The 25,212-nt window shown below is 37.6% G+C and overlaps 1 protein-coding gene across 1 annotated transcript in view; it reads left to right on the top strand.

Moving 5' to 3' along the window:
- LOC131573767 (synaptotagmin-1-like) overlaps positions 1-25,212 on the top strand; it is a 333,607-nt gene that overhangs the window by 211,917 nt on the left and 96,478 nt on the right. The window contains exon 4 of the mRNA XM_058827998.1: positions 1,920-2,108. Coding sequence (XP_058683981.1) covers positions 1,937-2,108 — 172 coding nt within the window. The 5' untranslated portion in view covers positions 1,920-1,936. The remainder of the gene's footprint in view (positions 1-1,919; positions 2,109-25,212) is intronic.

Raw genomic sequence — 25,212 nt, 5'->3', positions numbered from 1 at the left:
ATATTGAGAAATGAAGCCAGATCTTGAAACAGTTTCCCTCCTCCCTCTCTTCTTCCAAGGCTTAATTTCACTCTGTGTTTCCTCAGCAGTGCAGGGGAACGGAGAATGGTGGTTGCAGTCAGTCTATCTCACATTGTCTCTGCCCTCCCTCCTCCTCAGGGGAGGACTCCTCACACACTTTCTCTGCTCCAGTGTGGGGTCCTTCCCACGGGAGACAGAACTCCATAAACTTCTCTAATTTGATTCTTTCTCACGGGGTATAGCTCCTCACAAACTGCTCCAGCATGGTCCTTTCACAGGGTGCAGTCCTTCAGGAACTCACTGCTCCAGAGTGGCTCCTCCACTGGGTCACCAGTCCTGCCAGCAAACCTGCTCAGTGGGGGCTCCTCTCTCCATGGGGCACAGCTGCAGCCAGGACCCTGCTCCAGCACAGGTTTCCTTTAGAATCACAGCCCTTCAGGCTCTCCATGCTCCAGTGTGGGCTCCTTCACAGGCTGCTGGGGAATCTCTTCTTGGGCACCTGGAGCACCTCCTGCCCCTCCTTCTGCCCTGAACTCAGTGTCAGCCCGGCTGTTCCTCTCACATATTCTCACTCCTCTTCCCTACTAGCTGTTGTCCAGCAGTATTTTCCCTTCTTATCCCTTGTTATCCCAGAGGTGCTGCCACCATTGCTGATGGCTCAGCCTCGGTCAGCAGCGAGTCTGTCACTGTCGGACATGAAATGATTCACACAGACACAGCTCGAAGTGTGATGAAAGCAGAAGAAGGTTTATTCTGTCTTTTCAGCATTTATAGATTTTCAACAATGGCCAGGGATTGGATAGTCAGGTCACCACCTTCCCAACCACACTGGCCATGAGAGACGTCCATCAAAAGGCGTATCTTTAATGGAATGTATAAACATCTATGTTTCTAGTTACTTTCCTGGGAAAGTGGTTAGAAATTATGAAAACAATATACAAAGGCCTGATACTCAGGGCGACACGAGTCCATCCAGGAGCCATCTGGAATTGGTTCTGTGGGGCGTGGGGGAGGCTTCTGGCAGCTTCTCACAGACTCCAGTAACCACCCCATTCCTAACACCTGGCCATTACACCCACTACAGTAATATGCACTCAAATAAAGGTTTTTCAAAAGGCCCATTAAACAACATGAAATTAGAAATATGCTGATGTGGGGTTACGCTTGTGACAGCCTCATATATATTTCAAAATGGCTGCATTTAGACTCCCTACAGACGTTGTATTTTCATGAATACAGTAAGACATCTGAATAATTTAAGAGAATGTTGTCAGTAGCAAGTGTCACACAAAATAACTGGAAGGAAAATTGTCTTCACTTAGTGAAGATAAAAATGCATGCAAATCAATTTCTGTTTAATACACAGCTTTAAATAGGTAACAATAGGTTATTACTTTGACAGGAAATCACTAAATGTTTTTATTGTGTTCTTATCACCTCATTTACTTCATATCTAGAAACTCTGTCCATGATCCACACCTCTGTAATTCTCACAGAAAGATAATTATATAAATACATTGAAATTTGCACATAGGGAGCATTTATTACCTAATTTGCTTATACTTTCAAACTGAAGAGCAAATGTAAATCTATTTGAGATTTTACAGGAATTTTGAGGTTTCAAATTTAGCACTTCCAAAATGCAGACCATTGGAAAAATGCTCTAAGCAATAAAATTATTCTGGCTGAAATTAACCCTGCAAAATACTTTTCTCTCTTGTCTAATAAATATTTTATGAAGAACCTGAAACTATATGCAAATGCAGTCATATTTACCCACTAATCATGAGAACCAAGTGATATTCTGCCTGCTGATACATTTATTGTTGAGAGATACATTTCAATTATATTACCCTTTGGTTTTTTGTTGTGTTTATTTTTTTTTATTATTCCAACAGCTTACCCAGGAGTTAAAATGGTGAGTGAAAGTCATCATGAGGCCCTGGCAGCGCCGCCAGCGACCACTGTAGCAGCAGCCCCTCCAAGTAATGTCACCGAGCCAGCCAGTCCGGGAGGAGGGGGAGGAAAAGAAGATGCATTCTCCAAGCTAAAAGAGAAGTTCATGAATGAACTGAACAAAATTCCACGTAAGTAAAACTTGAGTGATGAAAAAGCTTCTGTTGGCAGACTAGATTTAATTTGACATTTTCCTCTTTGACATTTATTTAGACAGCATACTAAATGTTTTCTAGTCAAAGCTGGAAAAATCACAGGATTAAACTGGTTTTGTAAGTTCCTCAAAGTTAACTGAAGTAGAAAAAAATAGAATCCAACTCAAATTTAATTTATGTCTATTCTTGGTATGTCAGATTAGTTTGAAAATTTTTACTGATGAATTACTGCTAAATTATTAAAACTGAAACTAGAGAACTTTACTATGGCTGTGGGACCAATAAGTAAAATGTTTCCTGTCAGTAACACTTAAGGTTTCATGTTTATGACAAATGTGTGTGGCCATATTGCCTTAAAGCAGTATTTGGTCAGAACTCACACATATTGAGAAAACAAGGAAACTTTGGATCTTTAGAGATTAGCAAATGTAGAAAGAAATATGACAATTGAGTTTTAACAAGAAAACAGCTACCACATGTGTAATGGATGAAGATAGCTGTGCTTTTTTTCACTAGTTATTCTAGTAGATCAGCCAGTGAATGCTGTTTGCACAAGTTCATGTATCTGTGACAAAAACTTCGAAGTATAAATGTATATCTCTGTGAAGTTAATAAAAATAAAGTCAGCAGGGTTCTTTTGGTCTTTGGTGCTAGAAGGTATTGACTCGAAGTTGAGGCCTCAGTTTGTTCACATTTAAAAAAACAATACAAGCATTAACTTTGTGCTGTTGTTTATAATACTGAAGTTCTTTAATTTGTCTGATATGTTCTACTGTACATACACTGGTATCAAATATACAACTACTTCAATATTGTCAATGGCATTTTGTATAATACAAAAAAAATTTTTTTGTTACTGACAGAAAAATGACCTAATGCTACAGCAGATCATTTTGGCACTTGTATAGACAAGAAGGTAAAGGCTCTGTGTGTGTATTTTAGTAGCAAGCATTAAAGAGTCATTCAATCTTTAATGACTTCTTCTTTAAAAGAAGAAGTAAATGTAAAATATTTCCAGGGAAGTATTCTAACATATGTAAGAATTTGCATTTTTAGAAGGATTTCCTTTGTGTAAGGAAGTGTTCTGTGACTGATAAAGTCAGATAACAAATTAGAATATTAATCGATTTCTTTTATCTCTAAATGGATCTTGATAATATGGCAGATGCAGTTTTTACAAAATTGATAGCAAACAGTTCTGCTCTATCCCTTGAAATTCTCACTTGCAAGATTTAAGGAGCTATAGAGGTAAGAAATTCATGTGCCATTATTTTGGTGATCTGTGCAGTCCAGTTCAGACCATACTGAAATGAAATTGTCTCATGATGTCATGGGAAAACAAAACTAAAGAATAAAAATACAAAAATAAAAGCATAAAAAGAAAGAAGAGGATAAATAAAAAGACAAGACATTGAGGGAAAAACAGTCAGAATTTGAAATATTTGTCTTGTAATTTTTGTTTCACCATGCTATATAAATAACATAGATGAAACTTCTATGTAAATATCCTCTTACTTTTAAATTTTGTTTTTAACTTTGCAAGGGCATGAATGGCTTCCAGTATGAGGAACTCTCTAACTGGTGGGTGTAGCAAAAGGTTTGTAGATAAACTTGGAATGTCCTGCTGCACACTTTTTTAAAACCAAAACAAAAACAAGTGGAAAGTCCAATCTGGAGAATATTTTCAAGTTGAGCTGACTAAAACTTCTATCATGTCTTCGTGAAAGAAAAAAGCCTTTAGTGTTACATAATGAAAGTGCTTACTTAGAACAATATATTAGGTCATAAGACAAACCTTATTTCTTGCAAAATACATCATATCATTTATAAAATACCATACCTTTTGCTGATAGTGACACCAGAACATATTGCCTCCATCTTAGAAATCCGGTCTCTTATCCAAGATCATGCAGCAATGTTGTCCTGGAGAAATGAACCTAAGGTTGTCACAAATCACCTGCCAGTTGTGCGCTCTTATTACAGAGGCTGCAGATGTGATGGGATCTTCCCAGGATCTCTGTCAGATGCTGGGGCTGTTCAGTACTGCATCCTGCTATACTGGGGGAGTTGCCATTTCAAGAAAGCTGAATGTTCGCTGTACTACAGAGGGGCAAGGGACTTTCTTGGGGGCATTTTTGATATACTAAATATGAATTAGTGCCATTGACATGTTTGAGCATTTTATATTCCAAATAACTTTCTTTTGCCCATTTTCCTCAATAATAAATCCTACAAGAATGGACCGCATTACACACAGGTCTGTATGTATTTTTAATTTATAAACTAACATAAATACAAAACAACTAAGTTTAATTAGGATGTCTACAAAATAATGGGGACAGGAGGGCAGAGGAGACCTCATTTCCCTGTTGGAAGATTATAGCATTTTCTCACGAGTTATTCAGTTTATGCCAGTGGGGAGTTGTCAGTGTGGTGTTTTCAGCCTATTACAAAAAAAAAATTGTGGTTGAAAAGTTCTCAGGACTTACCTCTTACAGCTGGCTGCAATTTTTTTCTAGAATCTCTCTTAAAACAGAGCATAATGTAAATTAGTACAAACCAAATTGTTGATATAGTGCCTTTTTGGGAATTTCTTGCTGTGAGAGAGAGAAGAAATATGGTGCATAGGCCCCATTGGGACAGCAAGGATGACTGGGAGTCTAAGAACACTCCCAAGACCATGGACCATGTTTTTCCATCAGTAGATTCAAACTGAAGACCTGATTTGAATCTTACAGATGGCAGTGGAATGTCACAGACAGCAAGTTCTCTCATCTTTTCAGATGAGGGACAAGCCTCTTTTTTAGTTTTTGTGCTGTATGATTTTTACTTCCAAAGGTCTGTTCATCCCCACATGCCAGGAAAGACTTTGGAATCTCAGTGTTTATTACGAGAAGACCTTTTTTCCAGTTCTCTGTGGTTTATGTGTGAGATAAATAATTAAATGTTTTAGTTGCCTCTGCCTAAGATGTCTGCAGATGGAAAATAAGCCGTCATTTGTTGTGAAAAACATACTATATTATATATATAGTATTTAATACTACACATAAAAACATAGTATATTATATATAATACTCACCTGCAATCAACTTGGTTTGAGTGCTAAAAAGGCCAAGCCGTAGTAGAGCCTAATTTATGTAGTATTCTCTTTCTATTTTATCTTAGAAATTATATAGTATCAAGTCTTGCTTATATTAAAAAAAAAAAAAAATTACAACATTCTAATCAGGGAATACATGATAACAAAAATAAAGGTACATCAGAGTACATCCAGCTGAATAAATACTGCTCCTTCCATGTAGCTTTTAATAGAAGATTCATTTTTTTAAATGCTATGTGTTCTACAACACAGATGTCAGAAGTTAAATAGTCTAGACATACCAGCTAACTAAAGGTATCAGGATACCCATTAAAAGTTCACTTTGCAAAACTAAAAGATACAATTCATTTTAAATTAATGCAATTTAAATTATACTGGTGTTTTCTTGAGTATGCACAAGTCTTATTTAAAAAAAAAATGAATGTAATAGAAGGAGGAAATAAAAGTTCCAAGAAAAAGAAAGGATCTAATATATCAGTATACATTTATTTCAAGAACAGTAATGCAGTGCATAAACCTGGTTAAAATTTTCATCGATACAAGCAGAAAATCTGGAGGTTTTTTCCTTGATTTCTGTCTCTTTAAAATAGAACATACACCACATTTTGTGACATGAGAACGTAGGCTTCCAAAAGCACACAAATCATTCAGAATGGCAATGTCCTAACATACATTTCATTCTGGATAAAGCAAGTGGGATAATTTTATTACAATGAGTCATACAATTAAAGTGCAAGAACCCAGTAAGTTACTGAGGCATAACTGTAAGGAATTTTTTTCTCCGTTATGTAAATCCCTGCATTTTGGTTGTGAGTCGCTGATTTGCATAATCACAGTACAGTTGTTTTTCCATAACTGAACTGTGTATAAATGTCACTCTAACTTAATTGATTCTTATACTTTCAATCCCTATTTATCTTTAATTTGCAGAACTTTTAATCTGTTTACCAAAAGGTGAAAAAAAGGCACCATCTCTGCTTTTACATTTTGCATTTTAAATATAGTAAATCCAACAGCTGAAAAAAGAGGGAAAACAAAGCAGCTAAAACAGCACTTGCTCTTCTGAAAACAAAATGCATTAAAAGATTTTGGAAGATATGTCAGTTCTTTCCTTCTTCCTTCTTAGTGCTCTTACATCTGGATCTTTGTGTACAGGCTAGGAAAATATCTGCCGTACATTTAGTGTGCTGTAACAAGAATGTGGTAGTGGCAGCAAGAGCTTTTGGGTGGAGACTTTAAATGTCAAGATACTGATACTAACAATACACAAATAAAAATTGACATAAATTACCATTAGTTTACTGAATAATTTTGAAATCAAAACTATGTTGATGTGTTTTCTAAGGGCACATTCCTCTATGAACAGGAGACCTCATTCTGCCAGTAAACTAGACAGCAAAATCCAATAAAATTCCATCATACATCTGATTGAATAGTGATGTGCTGTTAACGCTCGTGGTAATATCTGAAACAGCTATAATAGCTGATTGCATTGAATCCAAGATAGTGTCATTACCTCTATAGGAGGAAGATACTGCATATTTCCAATGCTCTTTGCTGTCTTACATTGTAATTATACAAAAAGTTACATTTCTATACAAACCATATTCTGAAATGTTTGGGTGGCTTGCCACTACATTTGGCTTCAGTTGCTGGTGCTCAAAAGCCCTGAATTTGATTCATCTTGTACAACTGACTGATAATCCCCCAAAACCTGAAGTTCAAATCTCTGTGATAATTCAGGCTAAAACCTGATGTTCTGTGCAGACTTGTCTCACATTCTGTTTGCAGAGAAAGTTTTATTTCCCACTCCTTGGACTAGAGAATAACTAGTCAAAAACAAATAAACAGGGAAAACAAAATGGGACTGGAGGCTGGAGAAAGAAGTGTAACAAAAAATGTAAAAATAACTGTAAGACTCAGGTTTGGTTGAATTCTAAATAATATCATAGTTAGCTGACTACCAAGTTGTAGATATATTTGGGTAATTTAGCAAATAAAGTAATTCTGGATTTATATATTAAGCCATTTAGGTCAAAATTTCAGCATTCAGCAGTCATCGTAGTCACATCTCATAATTTCTTTCTCCCTGCTAGTCTCTGCTGTTTTGCTCTTCTGCCTTTCTTGATTGACCAGCTGAGGTGTATTAAAAGCACTTATTGTCCTCTATAAATGACAGTAAAGTTAATTTCTTACTTTTTCATTTGTATGTGCATCAAGATTATCAAGGAGTTAGTACCAGATTATGTCTGTTGTTAGAAAATCGAGGATTTTGTTCATGGGATCTTTCTGAAACTTAATTTTTATAAATTGACAGTTTGATCATTTGCAGAAAATGAATTCATTAGGCTTCTCCTAATGCTTCCCGGAGCACAGGTGTCACTGGTAAAGGGAGGAAATGGCACATTATTTTGTAAGTTCATAAAGAAGATACAAAATGCTGATAATAGAATGTTTTCAGATTTAGAAACTGGATTAATGCTGTAGGCGTGCCAGTGTTAGTCATTGCCTAATATCTTAGGTTAGGCAGAAAAAAATGAGTTTCTGCTTCAGAGATCATCTTGAGTAGTAGCTGACACCTGAAATAGAAGGACTGTTAGTAGAATAGTAGAAATGAGGACTATGTATACATATGTTTATATGTGCATGCACATAGATTTATCAAAACTATAAGCAAAGTGCTCAGCTTAAGAACAGTCAGACATTGGCAAATCCATTTGTTTATATGTGCATGCACATAGATTTATTAAAACTATAAGCATAAAAAAAACCTATAAACTATAAAAAATATAAAACTATAAACTGTAAAACTAAAACTATATTTATCAAAACTATAAGCAAAGTGCTCAGCTTAAGAACAGTCAGACATTGGCAAATCCATTTTGGTATCTTGGCAAAGAATGTTTGTATGGAGAGATTCAGAGAAGATAAAGAAGTTTCTTGGTGTTCAGGGAAGTCTGAAGAGCAGTGCTGGAGGAAGCAGGACGGCATGAGTTCAAGTCTTCTCCCTTCCTGTCATAAAATCATTTGCAGCTACTCATGCCAAGAAAATACATACAGCTTTACCCTGCAAAAGGAACAGGGAAAAACAAAAATAAGGATTTGTTTTGGAATGCAGAAGTACAAGACAGAGCTATTGCAGCAGAATATTAGATGGGGAAAAAATTATTATTTCTAAATATAGAAATTTAAATGCAAATATCAGATTTCTTTGATTTCTCCCTGAACCAACAGTCCCAGAGTGTAGATGAGAACTTCATCCTTTTTTTTTAATGTTAAATAAAACTTCTAGACCTCCTGCTGATAGGGAAAAGCTTGAAAATACTGCCCATATACATCCAGAAGACACAAATATCATGAGACAAAAACAATTCAACTCTGTTATTTTTTAAATTCACAATATAAAAATGCTGTGATTATTTCTAGGGGTCCAGCATATTTTGATTGCTTTAAATGAGGAATCCTGAAAATACAGCTTTTAAATACCAAATGTCTATAGATACTGAGGGATGGAAGAATGGAAGTAAAAACTCATGAAGCAGATGAAAATCCCTGTCTGGAAGGAGTAGCACATGGTCTGAGATCCCACTGAGTTATACTACATCAATATTTTAACGATTGATTCTGTCATGCAGAAATTTGTTGTTTTGGTTTTTTTTTTTTACATGATTACAGTTTACAATCCATGAGTTATTCTCATATGCCTTCTGATAGGCTCCCCTTAACATGTACTCTCCTTAAACTTTTGGGTTCATGACAGCTGCCAGTTTGATCCTCATACAGGACTGAGCGAGGAACCTCAGGCTGTTAGAAGTACAAGTTGCTCTAGCATGACCTAGAAGTGCTGCTGCTGCAGATTGTAGCTGGATCAAGCACTGGCAAGCACACATGCTTGCCAGGAGGTTACATAAAATCATTGCATGGTTTTAGTTGGAAGGGACCTTAAAGATCATGTAGTTGCAATGCCCCAGCCATGGGCAGGGAAATAATATCCTCCAATCAATGCAAACTCAACCTATGCATCTGACACACGTCTGAAGGAGGTCCCTATTCCTACACTGGCCGTTATCTTGGCTCCTTGGACAAGCCAAGGAGAGGAGAAATCAGAAGAGCAGGCTCCTACAGCTTGAACCAGAGCAGCAGCTGCAGCACTCTCCATCCCCAGCACAGGGAGAGCCTGTCACAGGCTAAACCCATGTCCTCCTCTGCATCACCTTGAGAATGCACTGTCCTGTCAGAAAGGAAATGCTGTTTCTAAGCCAGTAGCACACTGGGAAGGTAACCTCAGTGTCAAACAGAATTATACATTATTGATTGTATGTGTCTGGAACACCCTCTTCAGAAACAGCAGTTGGTTTTGAGTTGTATAATATGAAAGGAAGGGAAGGAGAAGCAAGTTCTCCTATAAAACATGTGATGCTGAAAACATTTCAGCAAAATATAAGAAAACAAAAAAACACATTCAGATTAACTTTAAAAACCAGTGGGATGAAATTCATCTATAGCAGAAACAGGGGTGAGCACCTACCTTTGGTTTGGTGATGGCATTTTAACAACAGGTGTCAGACTACCCCCAGGGGTCTCCTCTAGCACATCACTGTGATTATTATTTTATATGTTACAATTACTCTGGTAGGTATTTTATTGCACTATAGATATGTCAAGTTGTGCCAGTACCTTATAAATTGAGTACAGAATTCAATTTACAAGCAGAAAACTGAACATGGTTGCTGGCTTACTTTCCGTTCTGGGAATGTATCTTAAAATTTCATTACTTTGTGTGAGAGAAAGTGCACTAAAATTGTGTTTACATGCATAAAAGAAACACAGTCTTTGTTAGCCTTTTTCAGAGTTACCTGCATATAAAGTGCCTACAGAATTACACATTCTCTGTTGTAATTGTTTGTAATCTTGCTTTACAAATACATGGAACAATTTCTCTGAATTTTAAACTGAGAATACATTTAATTCTCAGCAATGTACGACATAAAATATAAAAGGCACCTGTGACTGTGGTTAGTGGATTTTCTTTTAAAAAGTATAGTTTAAATATTTTAAGTGAAAATATAGGAATTACTGTTAAGATTTATATTCCATCCTTAAATCAGCTACTTGTGCCTGGGCACTGTGGCAAGCTAGAAGATATTCTCTCGTATTTTTATGAGATCCAAGAGTTGATAATGCCACTGTTACTCTGATAAATTGTTGTAAGTTGGAACAGCTGAAGAACAGAATGCTGTTCTTCATTGTTCTTCTTAACTATTGTGCTTAGAACTGGGTGAGTTTGCTGCTGAGAATTGTACAAACTAAAGCCTTTTCTGAGAGATTATGAATATATAATACCCTCCTTACTTTGGTTAATGTGATTTCTAAGTGTTTAACATCTTTTAAATGACACAAGAATGCCTTTACTATATGTTATTAGTGTATAGTATAGATATGTTAATTAAAATACCTGGTCATCAGTGCCATATGCCAAGGTGGGTGAAAAACTAAGACACGGACTACCAAGAGGAACTGTCAGGAGTACTGTAGGTACACAGCATCCTTTCATACATTCATTTTGTCTTTCTTAGTCTTGCCTTTTGTGTCAAGCAAGTTCTTGAATGGTTCTAGATCTGAAATCACTACTGCTTCCAGAACATGCAGCCACTTTGCAAGAGCTGTAGAAGTAGCCTCAAATATTCAGAAGAATCTTGATATGATTTTGCTCTGACTTCATAGAAAGAAGCTGTGGTGCTGAACATGAATGACTGCCTCATGAAGGCTGACTTCCAGCTGGCAGCTGAACAAGCCATCTGCCTACTCCTTTGCAGATTTCAGAATCTGAATCTACTCTTAATTACTAACTTCACCAAGAGCTCCCTAATTTGCTCACAGCCCCTATATAATCTGGGGGCATGTTTCAGTACTGTACCTGGCACTGTTTGCCTGTTGCAGTGAGAAGCCACCTAAATGAATGAGGAAGTTAATAATTTCAGATGGGAAAGGCATTTCAACCCACATCTTAAAAAGGAGCTCCAGAAATTATTCGGCTTTCTACACTTAGCTTTTAAGAATCAGACTCTAGAAGTTGAATTTACAGATCTGAGTTAAATGCGTTGGTCCTCTTCAGAATGATGTAGAAGTAGGAGGCCCAGGTTTATCCAGAAGGAAAAACCGGTGTATGCAATTGTATTGATGGCACATACTTTGATATCTAGGAAGGCCTCTAGGTTAAGCCCTTTTAACAGGGAGACTCACAGCTTTAAAACACTTTCTCAGAGCTTAGAGACGTGATTGCTCTCACTTGGAGAGCAATTGTTTCAATCTCTTCTATCAATATACAATCTGATGAAGAGAACTCACTGGACTAGAGGCCTGGCTGAAGGACAGTATATGCATTTTGCTGTGAAATGCCATTGGACAAAATGAGCAAATAATACCAGGTATTTAAGGCTCCTTGTGCTTAAACAAATATCTCACAAGACTATAGAATATGAACGTGAATCCCACATTTCTTTTTTAACTGTTCCTATAGGAAAGAGAGATCCAAATTTTCCAGCATCATCCCTTGATTTCCTTTAGTCTCAGGAAGACCTGAAACTCAGGTATTTTAGGCTGCAGCCTGAACAATACTCCTGAGTCTTGGCTGGTAGCTCCTTTATTGTCAGTTTGAGGCAGCCACACAAACTATCTATTTGACACAGGGGAGTACGGGTGCCAGCTCCTTGAAGGGGAAGGGAGAAGGGAGAAAGAGTATGTGAAAGCTGATGAGCTGCCAGTTGGTTTGGAAGTCCTTTCCACGTAAGAATCTTGGTTTTTCCTAGGCGTCTGTCAGGACCATAATGCATATGTACCCCAAGGGGGAGGAAACCATAGATCAGCCATAGGGAGGAAATACGTTCTTCACATAGTTAACAATGTTCGATAATTTTTACACCTTTCTTATAGATACTTTTATGGTCCTTTCTTCCTTACCAGATTTCTATGGATTTTCCATTCTCTTTCTGTTTTTTCATTTATGTATTTCTTAACACTTTTCTCCTAGCCAGAACTCACATGAAAAATCGTCACAAGCAAAACAGTTGTTAACCCAGCATTCAGTCTTGTTTATTCTTTAGATATCAAACTCACGTTTCCTCCCAAAGCAGCTATTGTATCATGTTTCCTAAGACCTCAGGACTCATTTTCATCAAGCATGTGCTTTAAGCTGGAATATGGCATTTCAGGTCTCCACCCTAGAGCCAGTTGTTTTGTTTGTTTGTCTGTTTGTTCGTTATATGCCTTGGGTACAAATTTCCTTGCAGCATGAGCAAGGGAAGGAGAACAGACAAAGATAAAGCAAGCTTACTATTCATAAATTTCAGCCTAGCATAGCATTTTAGATTCCAAGTCAGTGATAGAAATCACTTTATAGGAAACTATTCCAGAATACCAGTTTCTAAATTTGCTTGCCTCATGAAATATTTATTGATGAGGTTTAAGTCTGAGGACAGTGAGGTGGCCAAGACAGTGGGAAATAGTATGATGTGTGGAGAGGACCAATGGATAAAAAATACTCCCTTGAACTCGGGTCACAGCGATAACATAGCACGAAGAAATGTCAGCATTGACTTGACCATTCTGAAACAGCTATGCATTTATTTAACAGTGACTGTATAGTACAAAAATGTTCCTGCACAATGCTTTTCTTAATATAAATACAGGCATGCAAGAGGAATATAGGAAGAGACAAAATGGAAAAGAGAAACTAATTACAACAATCTCTTTTCTATTCAGTTAATGCATGAACTGAAGTGTTTAAACTGTGCAACATCCTTGATTTTTCAATGGCTTATTTTTGTTGGGAACCTACTGACAACTGGGCTTTGATTCTGCAGAATGCACAGATCTGTCCAACATCACTACTACTTCTCAGAAAACTATTGATGATTTTGTAATGATAATGACAAAAAGCATTTTATTCTGTTGAACCAAGTATTTATCCTGGTAATTCCTGTTAGAAAAAGAACAGAAAAACAACCAACCAAACTTCTAAATTGTTTCACCATTACATAAAATAATTTGTGATACCAAATCCCTAAAGGCATAGCAAAGCTATGACCCTATAAGGGTTATATAAGCAAGAACCCTGCAGTGCAGCACAACTGCAAACTGGTAAAGAATTTTTTTCTTGTTTCCAAGTCTTTTTTTCTTGAGTGACCTGCACCTCTCCTGTAAATAACTGGAAAGACAGTAGGATTGCATTCTTACTTGATAGAGCCAGCCAGTAAGTGTAGCATGGGTATGCAGGCTGAGTCCAGGTATTGAAATGCTACACAGCAGGTTTCAGAATCTCAAAAGGTTTAGTCTGGTAAAGTATTTAAATGTGTACTAACCTTTAAGCTCCTGCATGGTGCATCGAATTAAATTTTTCACACACAAGTGGTTTGGAGGATCAAAATTGTAAATAACATTTCTAATGCATCCTGTAATTTACCTGATGAACTGCTACATTGATTCTTATTTTAATGTAAATTAAATTTACTTTTGCTATGGTTATTTTAGTAAAAACTATTAATTTTATTAAAAGTTTGTAACTCTACAAGTAGTGTAATTTCAGAGACGCATCACACACACATATAGTGGTAAGAGCAAATTTCTTTTCAGACCTTCATAAATACTGGTGTGATTCTTTTACCTTCCATTTTATTTTAGTGGGCTGCTTGCTGGGAGTTGTACCCACTTTTCACATGGCCTATTATCACAGCACACATTTTCATGATGGTTGTCAAAAAAAGAGCATTTAGGGCAGTTGTTTAGTTTAAATGATCAGTAGAGTGCTACTTTGAGATCATTTGGGAAGGGGACACACACACTGAAATTTTCCAATGGAAGCTGTTGGAAGAATGTAATTACCTCACTTGGGACTTGAGCCAACCCAGCAAACATCCAATTTCCACAGATGTGATTGAGGTTGTTTCCATTTAGTTTAATGAGAGTTGGATGGGGCTGTAAGGCATTACAGTCCTTTAGGGAAAATCCCGGGAGATCTCTCATCACCAAAAAAGCTGAGGATGTTTGTTTTATGTTTCCCCCAAAGTACAGCAGCCCTTCCATCAGCATGTCACCGCTGCTGTTCCCCAGCATTAGTGCTCAGGGGGAAGCAGGCCGCCATGGTACCACTTTCTGTGCCTGAGATGGATCCAGAATACTGGCAGATGATGTTGTTTAGCTTCCTTCTGTGTTTAGGTCATCCATGAGTGTTCAGTTGCTCAGTTCAGTTCTTTGGTGGATGTACTGTAGTGTTGTAGCAATGAGCTGGATGAGCTTCACTAATTCTTCCCTTCTTTCAGCATTGAGTGGCACTAAGAAGCATTTTAAAGTCAGCATCAGATTGTTACAGGGTTCAAGATTTTTTCACTGACTGGACCCCAGCAGTGCTTTGGTCCTTGCAGACAAAATTACAGGATTGCCTCCAACAGCACTGATAGTGCCTCTGTTTGGGCAGACTTCTGTAATCTTCCCCCTGGTATCAGGGGAATCAAAGTGCTAGGAGCATACTTTGTATCAGTCCTGTATGCTAAGATGGATCACTTTTCATAGATTGGCAGAAGCTTCAATGCCTTTCTGTTTCAAAGTTTTGCTTTGGTTTGTTTTTTGTAAGAGGTGAAGACAAGCTGTAATACACGTACATCAACATAGAACTAAAATAAATATTGTTGGGGTGTGGCCTTACCATCCAGTTCCCAGACATAACTTAATAGACCTAAATTATCAGGATGTTTTATTACAGAACTCTGTTACTCATACAGCATTGTCATCCCGCGAGTTGGGAGCCAGTAGCAGACTCAAGTGTCAGTGAGAACTCCTGATACAGCAAAGCAATGCTGTTTGCCACAATATTTTATGTAGCAAAAGGGTTTGTACCCACATTTTGTCCTGATTTGTACCTACCCTGTCCTGATGCTAGGTGAATGTAAAATTGCCCTTTCTAAAAAAAGTAATAATCAGTGATGTCTCCAAGAAGGTGCTGCATTTGCTTCCACCAAACAGGTAAGCAGTAATGACAGTCAGTGTGTGTCTTCACAATCTCCTCATCACTATGTCTGATACTCTGAAAATTACTATTGCAAAGCATGTTGATGGGATGTATGACTTGTAAGTATTAGAGGTCACGTCTGTGGTCTGCAAGTAAATGATAACCAATTTGTGACTTACATCTCCAGTTCTTCTCAGTCTCTTTCATCTACTGCCTCTTTTCCTTTCCTTCCTTTTTCCTGGTTCCCTCATCATAGAGTCTTCTCATCTCATTTACACCTCCTGCCTCTCCAGAAAAAAAGCAGTTTTGTCATGCTGACTTCTGTGGAGAATACCATTACAGGAGGAAGAAGGAGAGTTAAAGCCTCTGAAATGTTTTTTGACATATGACTGAGAGGCTTAAGGCTTCCTGACAATACTAGTCTCTGCTCTGTTTTCTAGGCTGCCTGCCATAGGATACTTTCAATGAAAAAGAATAAATGTAAACCAATATTTGTCTACTTTTCCCCTTACTTCACACAAAGCTTGCTAAGAAGGACTGGAAAGCTTTTAGCTAACATTGTAGCAAAGCAAGCTGAACTGATGTGTATTTTTTTAGTAGCTTCAGGATTAATGTACAGAAGTTATAAATTTTAAAAAATGTACAGAAGTTATAAGGAAAGGACTAGCTATTATTTTTTTGTTTGAGACTAAGAACATTCCTGTAAAGAATATTTCTTTATTCCTTGAATATGCTGAATGTTCCTGCACTGAACCATGATCTAGAAATCTCAAATCCCTGCTCAAGCATTTTCTAACTGCTGCTAGTTGCACTACTGGCTGGACAAGAAACATTTTCAGAAGGAGAGACAGAAAGTGTGTTGTGTATGACCCTGCAATGTTAGTGGCAGTCAGCAAAATGGTGTGTGACCTCAGATAAGGATCAACAATCAAGACAAGCCAGGATAAATCACAGCATTGCCAAGTTTAGAGAGAAGCCAAAGGAAAATTGGTTGCAGTGCTGGCTTACAGGAGGTTGTTCCCAAACAGGAGCTGGCTCAACTTGAAGGCGTGTGAGGCCAATTAAACAACTCCTAGCCACTTGTGAGAGCTATCCCTGTCAGAGCCTGCTTTCATGAAGGGATAAAAGGACTATTGATCAAAAAATACAGTCTTCATGTTTGCCATGGTTAAAATACTATGACTAGAGAGTTATTTAATAACGTTTATTTTGGGGTGGTATTTTGATCTCTTCAGTGGTTGAGTTTTTGGAAACCACTGCAGAGATGCTAGATCTCTGAGCCATTGGCAGTGAGGTAAATGGCATTTAGTTTTGCTCCAGGGAAGGATTTATTCTTTCATCAAGTGTCACCTCTACCACGATGTGCCTGAATAAATAGAACTAGCTTTGCTTACATTAGTGGTCTCTCCTGGGACAACACTGCCAACATAAATTATTTATGATTTGAGATGGGTTTAATATTAGTCACAGCACAAAAAAATACTACCTTCCAAGAGCACTGCCTATTTCAGGTGACAGAGACAAAAACTTTATCTTTATTAAAGGACTATTTTTCACCCTAACAATAAAATATATCAGCCTCTTTTTAGCTCTGCCAACTGCCCTTCCCATATAGTATAGTGTTCCTGTATGTAGGCACACCTTTGGCTCTGAAGCTCCACTGAAAAGGAATATTAATGAGGACTTCATTTCCCTCAGCTCAAGGACATGCACCTCATCACCTAGCTCATCTGGGAGTTTGTGACAAGTCAGATTAGAAGCAGTCATCTCAAAATAAGCAGAGGTTATCTTCTGGTTTCTGGAAGCCCTTTTTGAGATTTCACCCAACAAATCCTAATTTTGCTGTATTATAGAGTAATATGCTATGTCAGCAATCAGAAAGTAAGGCAAATTTTGGCAGATTTCTTTCTGAGATAATTTTGGCAAGACAATATTATTTTGCCTGATTCCTCAGTTATTAAAATTATTGAAAAGGCAGCACAAGGTTTAGATTCAAATTTTATTAAGTGTTGGCGCTCACCGGTATAGTTGACTTGAACTCTAGAAGTTAAAAACTTTCCATCAGATGTGCTATGTTGTTTTTAAAAATAATCTCTATCTTGCTGTACCTTGTGTCTTTACTGGTTTTTACCACATATAAATTACCTTTCTATATTTGTGGTAACTTAAAACTCTGTGCTGATTTAAAGACAATTTACAGGTGGCTGAGCTCATGATAAAGCCTTCATATGTTATAAAAGCAGGTTGTCTTATGAATACTGTACACTGAGTGAACACAAGAGAAATGTGAGATCAAAGTAATACGAGTAAAAGTAAAGATAATAAATAAAAATAATAAATAATGACTAATTAGTAAACTAAATAATGCATTAAAAGAGTAAAAAAGTAAATGCAATGTCCTTAATGTGATATAATTGCAGCCACATGTATGCATCACACTCTAAAAGCTCCAAATTGCACTGAAATGAAAATATATAAAAGTATATTAAAACATATAAAAACATATATTAAAATTGTAGTGTATTTTAAAATAATAATGCATTTCACAGTTCACTTTCCATTCCTTAGGCAATGTATGATACCATGATAATATCATCAAAATTAGGTTGGAAAAGACCTTCAAGATCATCGAGTCCAGCCTTTGACCATCTTGTCAACTAAACCATAGCACTAAGTGCCAAGTGTTTCTTAAAGAAGACTGTTTCTTAAAGACTTCCGGGGTGGTGACTCCACCACCTCCCTGGGCAGCCCCTTTTAATGCTTGACAAGCCTTTCAGTGAAGAAATTCTTCCTGATGTCCTGAACCTCCCCTGGCTCAGCTTGCGGCCATTTCTTCTTGCCATGTTCTGGTGACCTGGGAGAAGAGACCAACCCCCACCTGACTACAGCCTCCTTTCAGGTGGTTGTAGAGAGTGATAGCGTCTGCCCTGAGCCTTCTTACCCCCTAAAGCCCAGCTCCCTCAGCCATTCACAGGACTTGAGTTCCAGACCCTTCACCAGCCTCATTGCCTTTTGCTCCAGCATCTCAATGTCTTACTTGACTTGAAGTGAGGGACTCAAAAAAGAACACAGTTCTTGAGATGTGGTGCAATTCATCAAGATACATTATGAAATACATCAAGAAAATTTAGATCTGAATAAAATTTTCCTTGTATGAACACTTCTTATTTTCAACTTTTCTTCGTGTTATATATTTAAGAGAAAAAAAACTTTTTATTTTAGAGGTCTCTGTTACCCTGAGGATTTTTAGTGTAGTGCATGGTGCTGCTAACTTTCAGTGCACATATTCATGGAGGGGAATATTCATTCTGTTGCATGGGCCTCTGTGACAGCCTGTGCAACACAAACCTCACCTTAATACAGGTTTTGTATTGTGAAGAATGCCTTTTGCAAGCTTCTAAAATGGAGTCAATTTCACACTGGGATATAGAAAAATACCATGAAAATTACTATTTGATTAGCAATATCAGTCTGAAAATTAGTTATGACTTAGGAAAGCATCCCTTTTATATAAATCACCGTACTTATCTTTCCTAGGTTAAAGGAATGCTCTCATAAACATGCAGTGCTTTTTTCCTGTGTATTACTAAGTTGTCCTCAAGACATAATCCTACAAACATTGTTCAGCACAGTTTTGCTGAAATTAATGTAACTATTTATAACTGAAAGGACTCAAATTGGAGCTCTACTTATCAGGCAGCAAAGAAAATTACTTTAATGGGCCATTTTGGAGACTTTTCATCATTTATGATTTCTTTTTCCTACCAGAGCCCTCTATGTAGGTTTTTCCAAACAGCAAACTCAATTTTCACTATGGGACTTACTTGTCATATCTATTGTTCTTTTACTTGCAGGTTGTATTTTCATCCTTGGAGCTAGTGGGACTACAGTGGGGCTGAAGAAGGAAAAGGAAATGCCGAGTGTTGTCACCAGTTTTGTTTTGTAGTAAGAGTAGTTGCTAAGGCACTGCCAGGAGATGAGAAAGAACATGGCTTGCATCTTAGCCTGAACAAGTTTAAACCCATGTATCTCACCCCACAGAGAGGAAAGCCGATAGCCTGAAGGTTAGACTGCATGGAGAATGCATTACTCATCTGTCTCACTGAGGGTGGCACAGAAATCCTCCGTGGGAGAGCCAGGGACTCAAAAACACTGTTCTGTGGGAGAAGTGGCTTAGCCCCTGGCTTATATGGGGTAAATGGCTCACTGCTTAGGGCTCCAGCTGAGCAAAGAGAAGGCTTCAGAGCTCTACTCCCAAGCCTAATTTCATTTTTCACACAGTGAATATTTAATCTAAAATAATTGGAAGGCTCAATTTGCTGACCTCTAGGAGAGTGTCATATCCACAGTAGTTTTTGCATGCCCTCATTCCATTAATCTGTTCTAACACAAAGTGTGGCCTGATATGGAGAATTGGCCAGGAGTATAGAGCAATGCCCCACAGAGTCAAGGATATATAGCAGTTCAACATTTTATGGATATTAATATGGATATTTAACATTTTAGTAATCTGGTGAGCTTTGAAAAAGGATTAAAGAGGAAAAACTATGAGATCTGGAGTGCCTCGACTCTGCACGGATTCAGATTCCTGCCAAGCACCATACACTTCTCTCTTTAGCTTTCAACAAACATAGTTGCTTTAGGTTGTAGTAGGTCAAGACAGTTCTCTCTTATCTATAATATTATCTAGTTCTCTAAGGTGGGAATGCAGAGTATTTTTTTCTTCTAAAATACCATATAGAAGTCTGTTGTGATGACAATTTCTTGTCATTAGTATTTCTCCTCCTTTGACCTTCTTTCCTGTGGCTATAGCTGGTCTACACATTTTAAGACAGTTTTCCAACATGAAATTTCTTACCTATTTTTTTTGAGAGGGGAAGACATTATTTTATTACCTTGTTGCCATTTTAGATCTGTGCTAGAACAGCTTATGGCGGAATTTCAGTTGAGAGCAGTAAGTTTTCTACTGGATACAATGTCTGTGGAATGTTTATTTGCCAGGGGAAAAAAAATATTTTTAAAGGAATTGCTAGACAGGAGAAAGTTTTGATGATGCCTGATTTTGCTGTGTACAACTCACATCAGTAATATAACACATTTGAAAGTGGTTTTTTGTAGAATTCTTCCTTAATAAGTGAGGCTAAAGGATGACTTATGGCTTCAAGCTTTTTTCTTTTTTCCAGCTGTATCGTTTTGCATAATGAAAGGACATTGCCTCTGTGTGGCCTCCATTGCTGTTGTGTTGTATCTATGGATACATTATCACTGCCTCTCTGAGTGAACAATTCCAAAGCAGCCATGGAGAATTTATTTGCTGATTACTCACCTGCTATTAAAGTGGTTCCAAATGAAGTGAAATGGCAGACACACTGGCTCTTGGAGGCTCTGTCCAACTATAAAAGGAATTCTGTGTGTTCTCTGCAGTGCTCAAGCAGCTTTGCAGATGCACCATATTTAATTAGATTAGTTTTAATTAGACTGCAGATGCAAAGTTGCATCTGTGTATCACTATTAGTCTTTTTTGAAGCACTTTCAGCCAATAACAAACCCCTATCTCATTTGCATTAATTTAAATGTGTTAACGTTTTGCTTGCTGGAATAATCACTATGGAAGAACATATATAACTTAGAGATAAATCTGTTATTGTCCTGTGGCACCATATGCAGAAAACAAAGTAGCCTAAGAGACAGTCATGCAAGGAAAGAAAAAAAAAGGAAAATATGCTGAAGAATTAATTCACTCTTAAATAAATCTTTCTGAGATTCCATTTATACTTATTTAAATTCCTTTAGAGCACTTAGTTTCCAAGGCAATCTTTGCAAGCTTTGGACTTTATTGATTGCTCATCTACCATTAATGTTTATTTTCTTTATCATCTTTTTATTTTAATTTCTTCATGCTTCACAGAGCCCATTTTCTTCTGCTGCTTTTCCCTTTCTGTTCGAAGCTTAACTCAGTTCTGAGGAGGCGGAGGATTAATTGTTCATTACTGGTGGTGTATAGGTTTGAAAGTGTGGTTGATCAGCTATTGCAAAGTTCTTATTAAGAGAGAGCTTCTTTAGTTAATGGCAGAGTACTTGCCGAAGGAATTGGAAACCTGGGACAGAAAACTCACTGGACAGAAGTCATCAGAAACATGACCCTTGATTTCAGCAGACTGACTTTTAATTCCACGAGTGATTATTTTTCCTAGGTATTCCCTGGCATTCCTTTCTAATTTTTATTTCTCTTTCTGGCCAAACCAGAGGTTAATCACTTCAAATCCATTAAAAATGTACTTATATAGAGACAGTAGCAAGAACTGTGCTGTGTGCCTCTAATGTTAAGATCTGATGATTTTTTTTTCAGTCTCTTTGATTAGCAGCAATGAAATTAATCCAGTAAGAAGAAAAGGGTTTAATTAAATGATTTTAGTAAGTGGGATGAACTCTTGAAAATGAGGGGATGCAGTGGCTTTTAAATAGCAGTAAGAAAATGTGTTCATCAAGAGCAGCTGCTAAGGTTGGCTGTAAATACTGGAGCAAAGTATTACTAGACTGAAAAATTTATTTTGTGATTAAATGTATGCCAGTCTCAGGAGAGAAGTGTACACAGTTACAGGGTGTGGTGTTAAATTCATTGCTCTCAAGGTTTAGTGGCATTCTTTGTGACCTTTAAGCCTGCTGGCTTCCCATTTTTAAAAGGAACATAACATGATTCTCTGATTATGCAACTAACAAATCATTCAGAAAGCAATTCAAGGATAAGCAGTGAACATGGAGTGATGTCAACCAAAGGACTGTAGATTCAAGTCTAGTATAGAACTTTAGAGTCAGACCCTGATGACCGTTTTCTGCAGCAAAATCAAACAAGAATGTCTACTAATTGACTTTCAGACCTGGCATATGGTTCCATTTCCTATTCTCTTCCCAATTAGAAGAAGAAGCTGTGACATTTCAGCATTGAGTTTTCAATGTGCCCTTACAGGAATGCTTCACTTTGTGCAAAAAGTCTGGTCTAGATGTACTCGTAGGATCAATCTGTGCTGAGCAGTCAGGGTCGATAGGACGGAGGAAAGGATGCTCTTTTTGTGAACTGAGCTCATACAACCAGATCCCACAAGGCATGTAAGTACCCAGAATGTGTCTGCTTTTCATTTGGGCAGCATGAGGCAAAACTGACACCTAATGCAGTAATGAACTGGTACCGAGAGAGGGAATTTATTTATTTCTGTCATATCCAGGAAGAATGACTGTCGTGATTTGAGAAAACCTTGCAGCCTACATGGCTGGCCTTCAGACTCAGCACAGGTGAGAGTCATGGGGTCTTAGAACAATGAAAAGCCTCCCAGGCTGGCTGTCCAGCAGCAAGCCAGGTACAGGGATTTGTAATTGAGGTTTTTTATCTGAAATCCCTAATGCGTATCTCAGAGCAGCAGACTGGTTCACCTGTCCACTTAACAGTGGGGAATTAAAATATCCCTTTGAAGGGTAGTCCTTGTTTTGGGTGAATGAGGGTAGGAGTAAAACAAGGCTGGGTCTTCTGATATTAAACTGTTATCACAGCTCACTACTCTTAATATATATAAACTTAATATATTAATTTTATAGTTGGAGTGTTCCTCAAGGAAATGGAGAGACTTAGATTAAATTCCGTCAGTTAGCCAGAAGCTTTAATTTATGACAGCATTTCTAATTCATGCTATAAGTCATGGTATTGTGTAGGAAATAATTCAAACTATAGGCCAAAAATCAGAGGGGAGAACAGATTTCTGGTTCCCATTATCAACATTGCTGAATTTTAGAATCAGCAGCAATCACCAAATAAAATGCAAAAGTTGATGAAAAGTCTTCTTTTTCATGGTTCCTCTGCTGTCCTTTGCATAGTGATACTTCACCCTCTACTACATCATTTTTTTTAAAAGGGTGATCAAAATAGTAGGTGAGATTTTTAGGGAGAGCTGCTCTCTTAAGAGACACACTGACAGTGGTTGTTTTCACTTAACAAGTCCACCAAAAAAATATTGGTACAAACTGTCTCTGTTAATCCACACTGTACAAGAGCATGCGCTGTCCTTCAGGATGATACGTGAGCTATAAAACAGTCTTCCCCAGGCTTCTTTCAGGTCCACATCATCTGAATGTGAAACTAAAACCATCACTTTGGGTTACAGCTGTAACAGTTATAATATACTCTCATGGCCCAGCTGAATATGAGGCCTGACTAGAGCTCATGTAAACTAATTATTTAGGCTAATTAGAAGAAGGCTAAAGCACAGTATGAAAAAAAACATATTCCAGGCATGCTGAATTATGAACTTCTAACATTTCTAGGTAGGCAAAGTGAGAAGTACAGCAGCAGTGAGGAATGTGTTATACGTTTACCTTACAGAAGTAAAGATGAACAAAGAAATAAACTGTAACATGTAGGAAATATGGATTAAAGCATCAAATGCAGTCTGCAGCTTTATCTTTTCACAGATCTAAAATGCTCTGTCTATACATCAACCATATAATATTGAGGCAATTTCATTATGCTAACATGAAATTTACAGACCTCTATGCCTAAATGTGTCCTTGGTTCCTTCAGCAAACTGACCACTTTTCCAAGAAATGCAGATTCACTGGTCTTGTACAGGTATCTTTTAATACCCCCCAGGAGCACTTTAAATTTCTTCCAGACTGAACAAGTAAGACAAGCTTGAATGCCCAGCATTTGCTCTGGGTGTTTTGGAGAGAATTGTGACCTTAGAGTGGTAAAAAATTGCAGCTCTTATAATTGTGGAGATCAGAAAAAAAGCCATGGAGTTCTTGTTCTAAAAAGGACCATCTTCCTTCTTGCGGAGCATGACTCCAGATTTTATTAGATCGATTAATGAGGTCAAATGATGCTTTTAGACTGGTAGCTAATGTAAACCAAATCTATTTATCACTTTGGCAGTGGTTCCTGCAACAGTGTTAATGATCATTATAGCATTTATGGTTATCCACTCAGGAATGGTGTTTTTTGTGCAAAAAGACGCAAGTTAGTAATCAATCATCATCATCTTCATCATAATTGTGCTGCTAAATGAGCTTCTGAGAAAGAAAAGCAACATGGCTATTAACCTTAACCATACCTTGAAAACAGATTTTTTCTGACACTGCTGATAGCTTCTTGCAAAATAAAGGAGGTCAAAATACAAGGCAAGGACCCAACCCATGTTTAGATTCTTTGCTTCAGTCTTTTAAAATGAAACTGAGCACATAAAAAGAGAAAGAAAGGTCAAAGCCTGCTATTTTATTAAATAGCAGGTGAAAACATTTTGTCTGAGGGGTTTGAGTTGTATACAGTCTGTGAATAACCAGATTAAATTTCATTTTTCTGTATTAGCACTATAAGTATCTAATAACATCCAGATTCCATAAAACTGTATTTTTATAATATGTATTCTTATACACATCATGGTGATAGCTGGTGGAACAGAGCAGACAGCTGCAAAAGCTGTTGTGTGCATTCATACCAGTGGTGCTTTCTTAGCAAGTTTATCTTGGCAAGGAATGAGCAAAGGGATTTGTCTTTTGAGGCGCTTTTTTGAGGCAGAGATGAGGTGTGACACGAGAATGGGTTTGTCTTTGCATCCTGGCACTAGGATGAGGCTCAGGATAGCTGGTCTGTTCTCTCAAAATTTGTAAAATTGGTATAAATATCCCAAGCAGCACCTCTGCTTAATAGATAGAGGTCATGAAAAGATTTTAATTGGAATGCCTGGGGCACCAGCCTGGGACCATTGAGTCCTTCAGCACACACCCCCAGGCAGTCTGGCAGACCACACTGCAGGGCAGATGGCCCAGCTGCCCTGACCAGCCAGGCACACACCATAAACCACTGCAGCAGAACCCACAGCATTATGCCCCAGTCTCATGAACCAGTGTCATGTCCATGAGCTGAGCAGAGTGCCTGCCAGGAGTTCACTCCTGCATACCCCTGCATGATTGATACTGTTGATATACAGTCC

Source organism: Poecile atricapillus, chromosome Z (assembly GCF_030490865.1).
Source record: "Poecile atricapillus isolate bPoeAtr1 chromosome Z, bPoeAtr1.hap1, whole genome shotgun sequence".
NCBI lineage: Eukaryota > Metazoa > Chordata > Aves > Passeriformes > Paridae > Poecile > Poecile atricapillus.
This window is presented reverse-complemented; position numbering and strand designations above follow the sequence as displayed.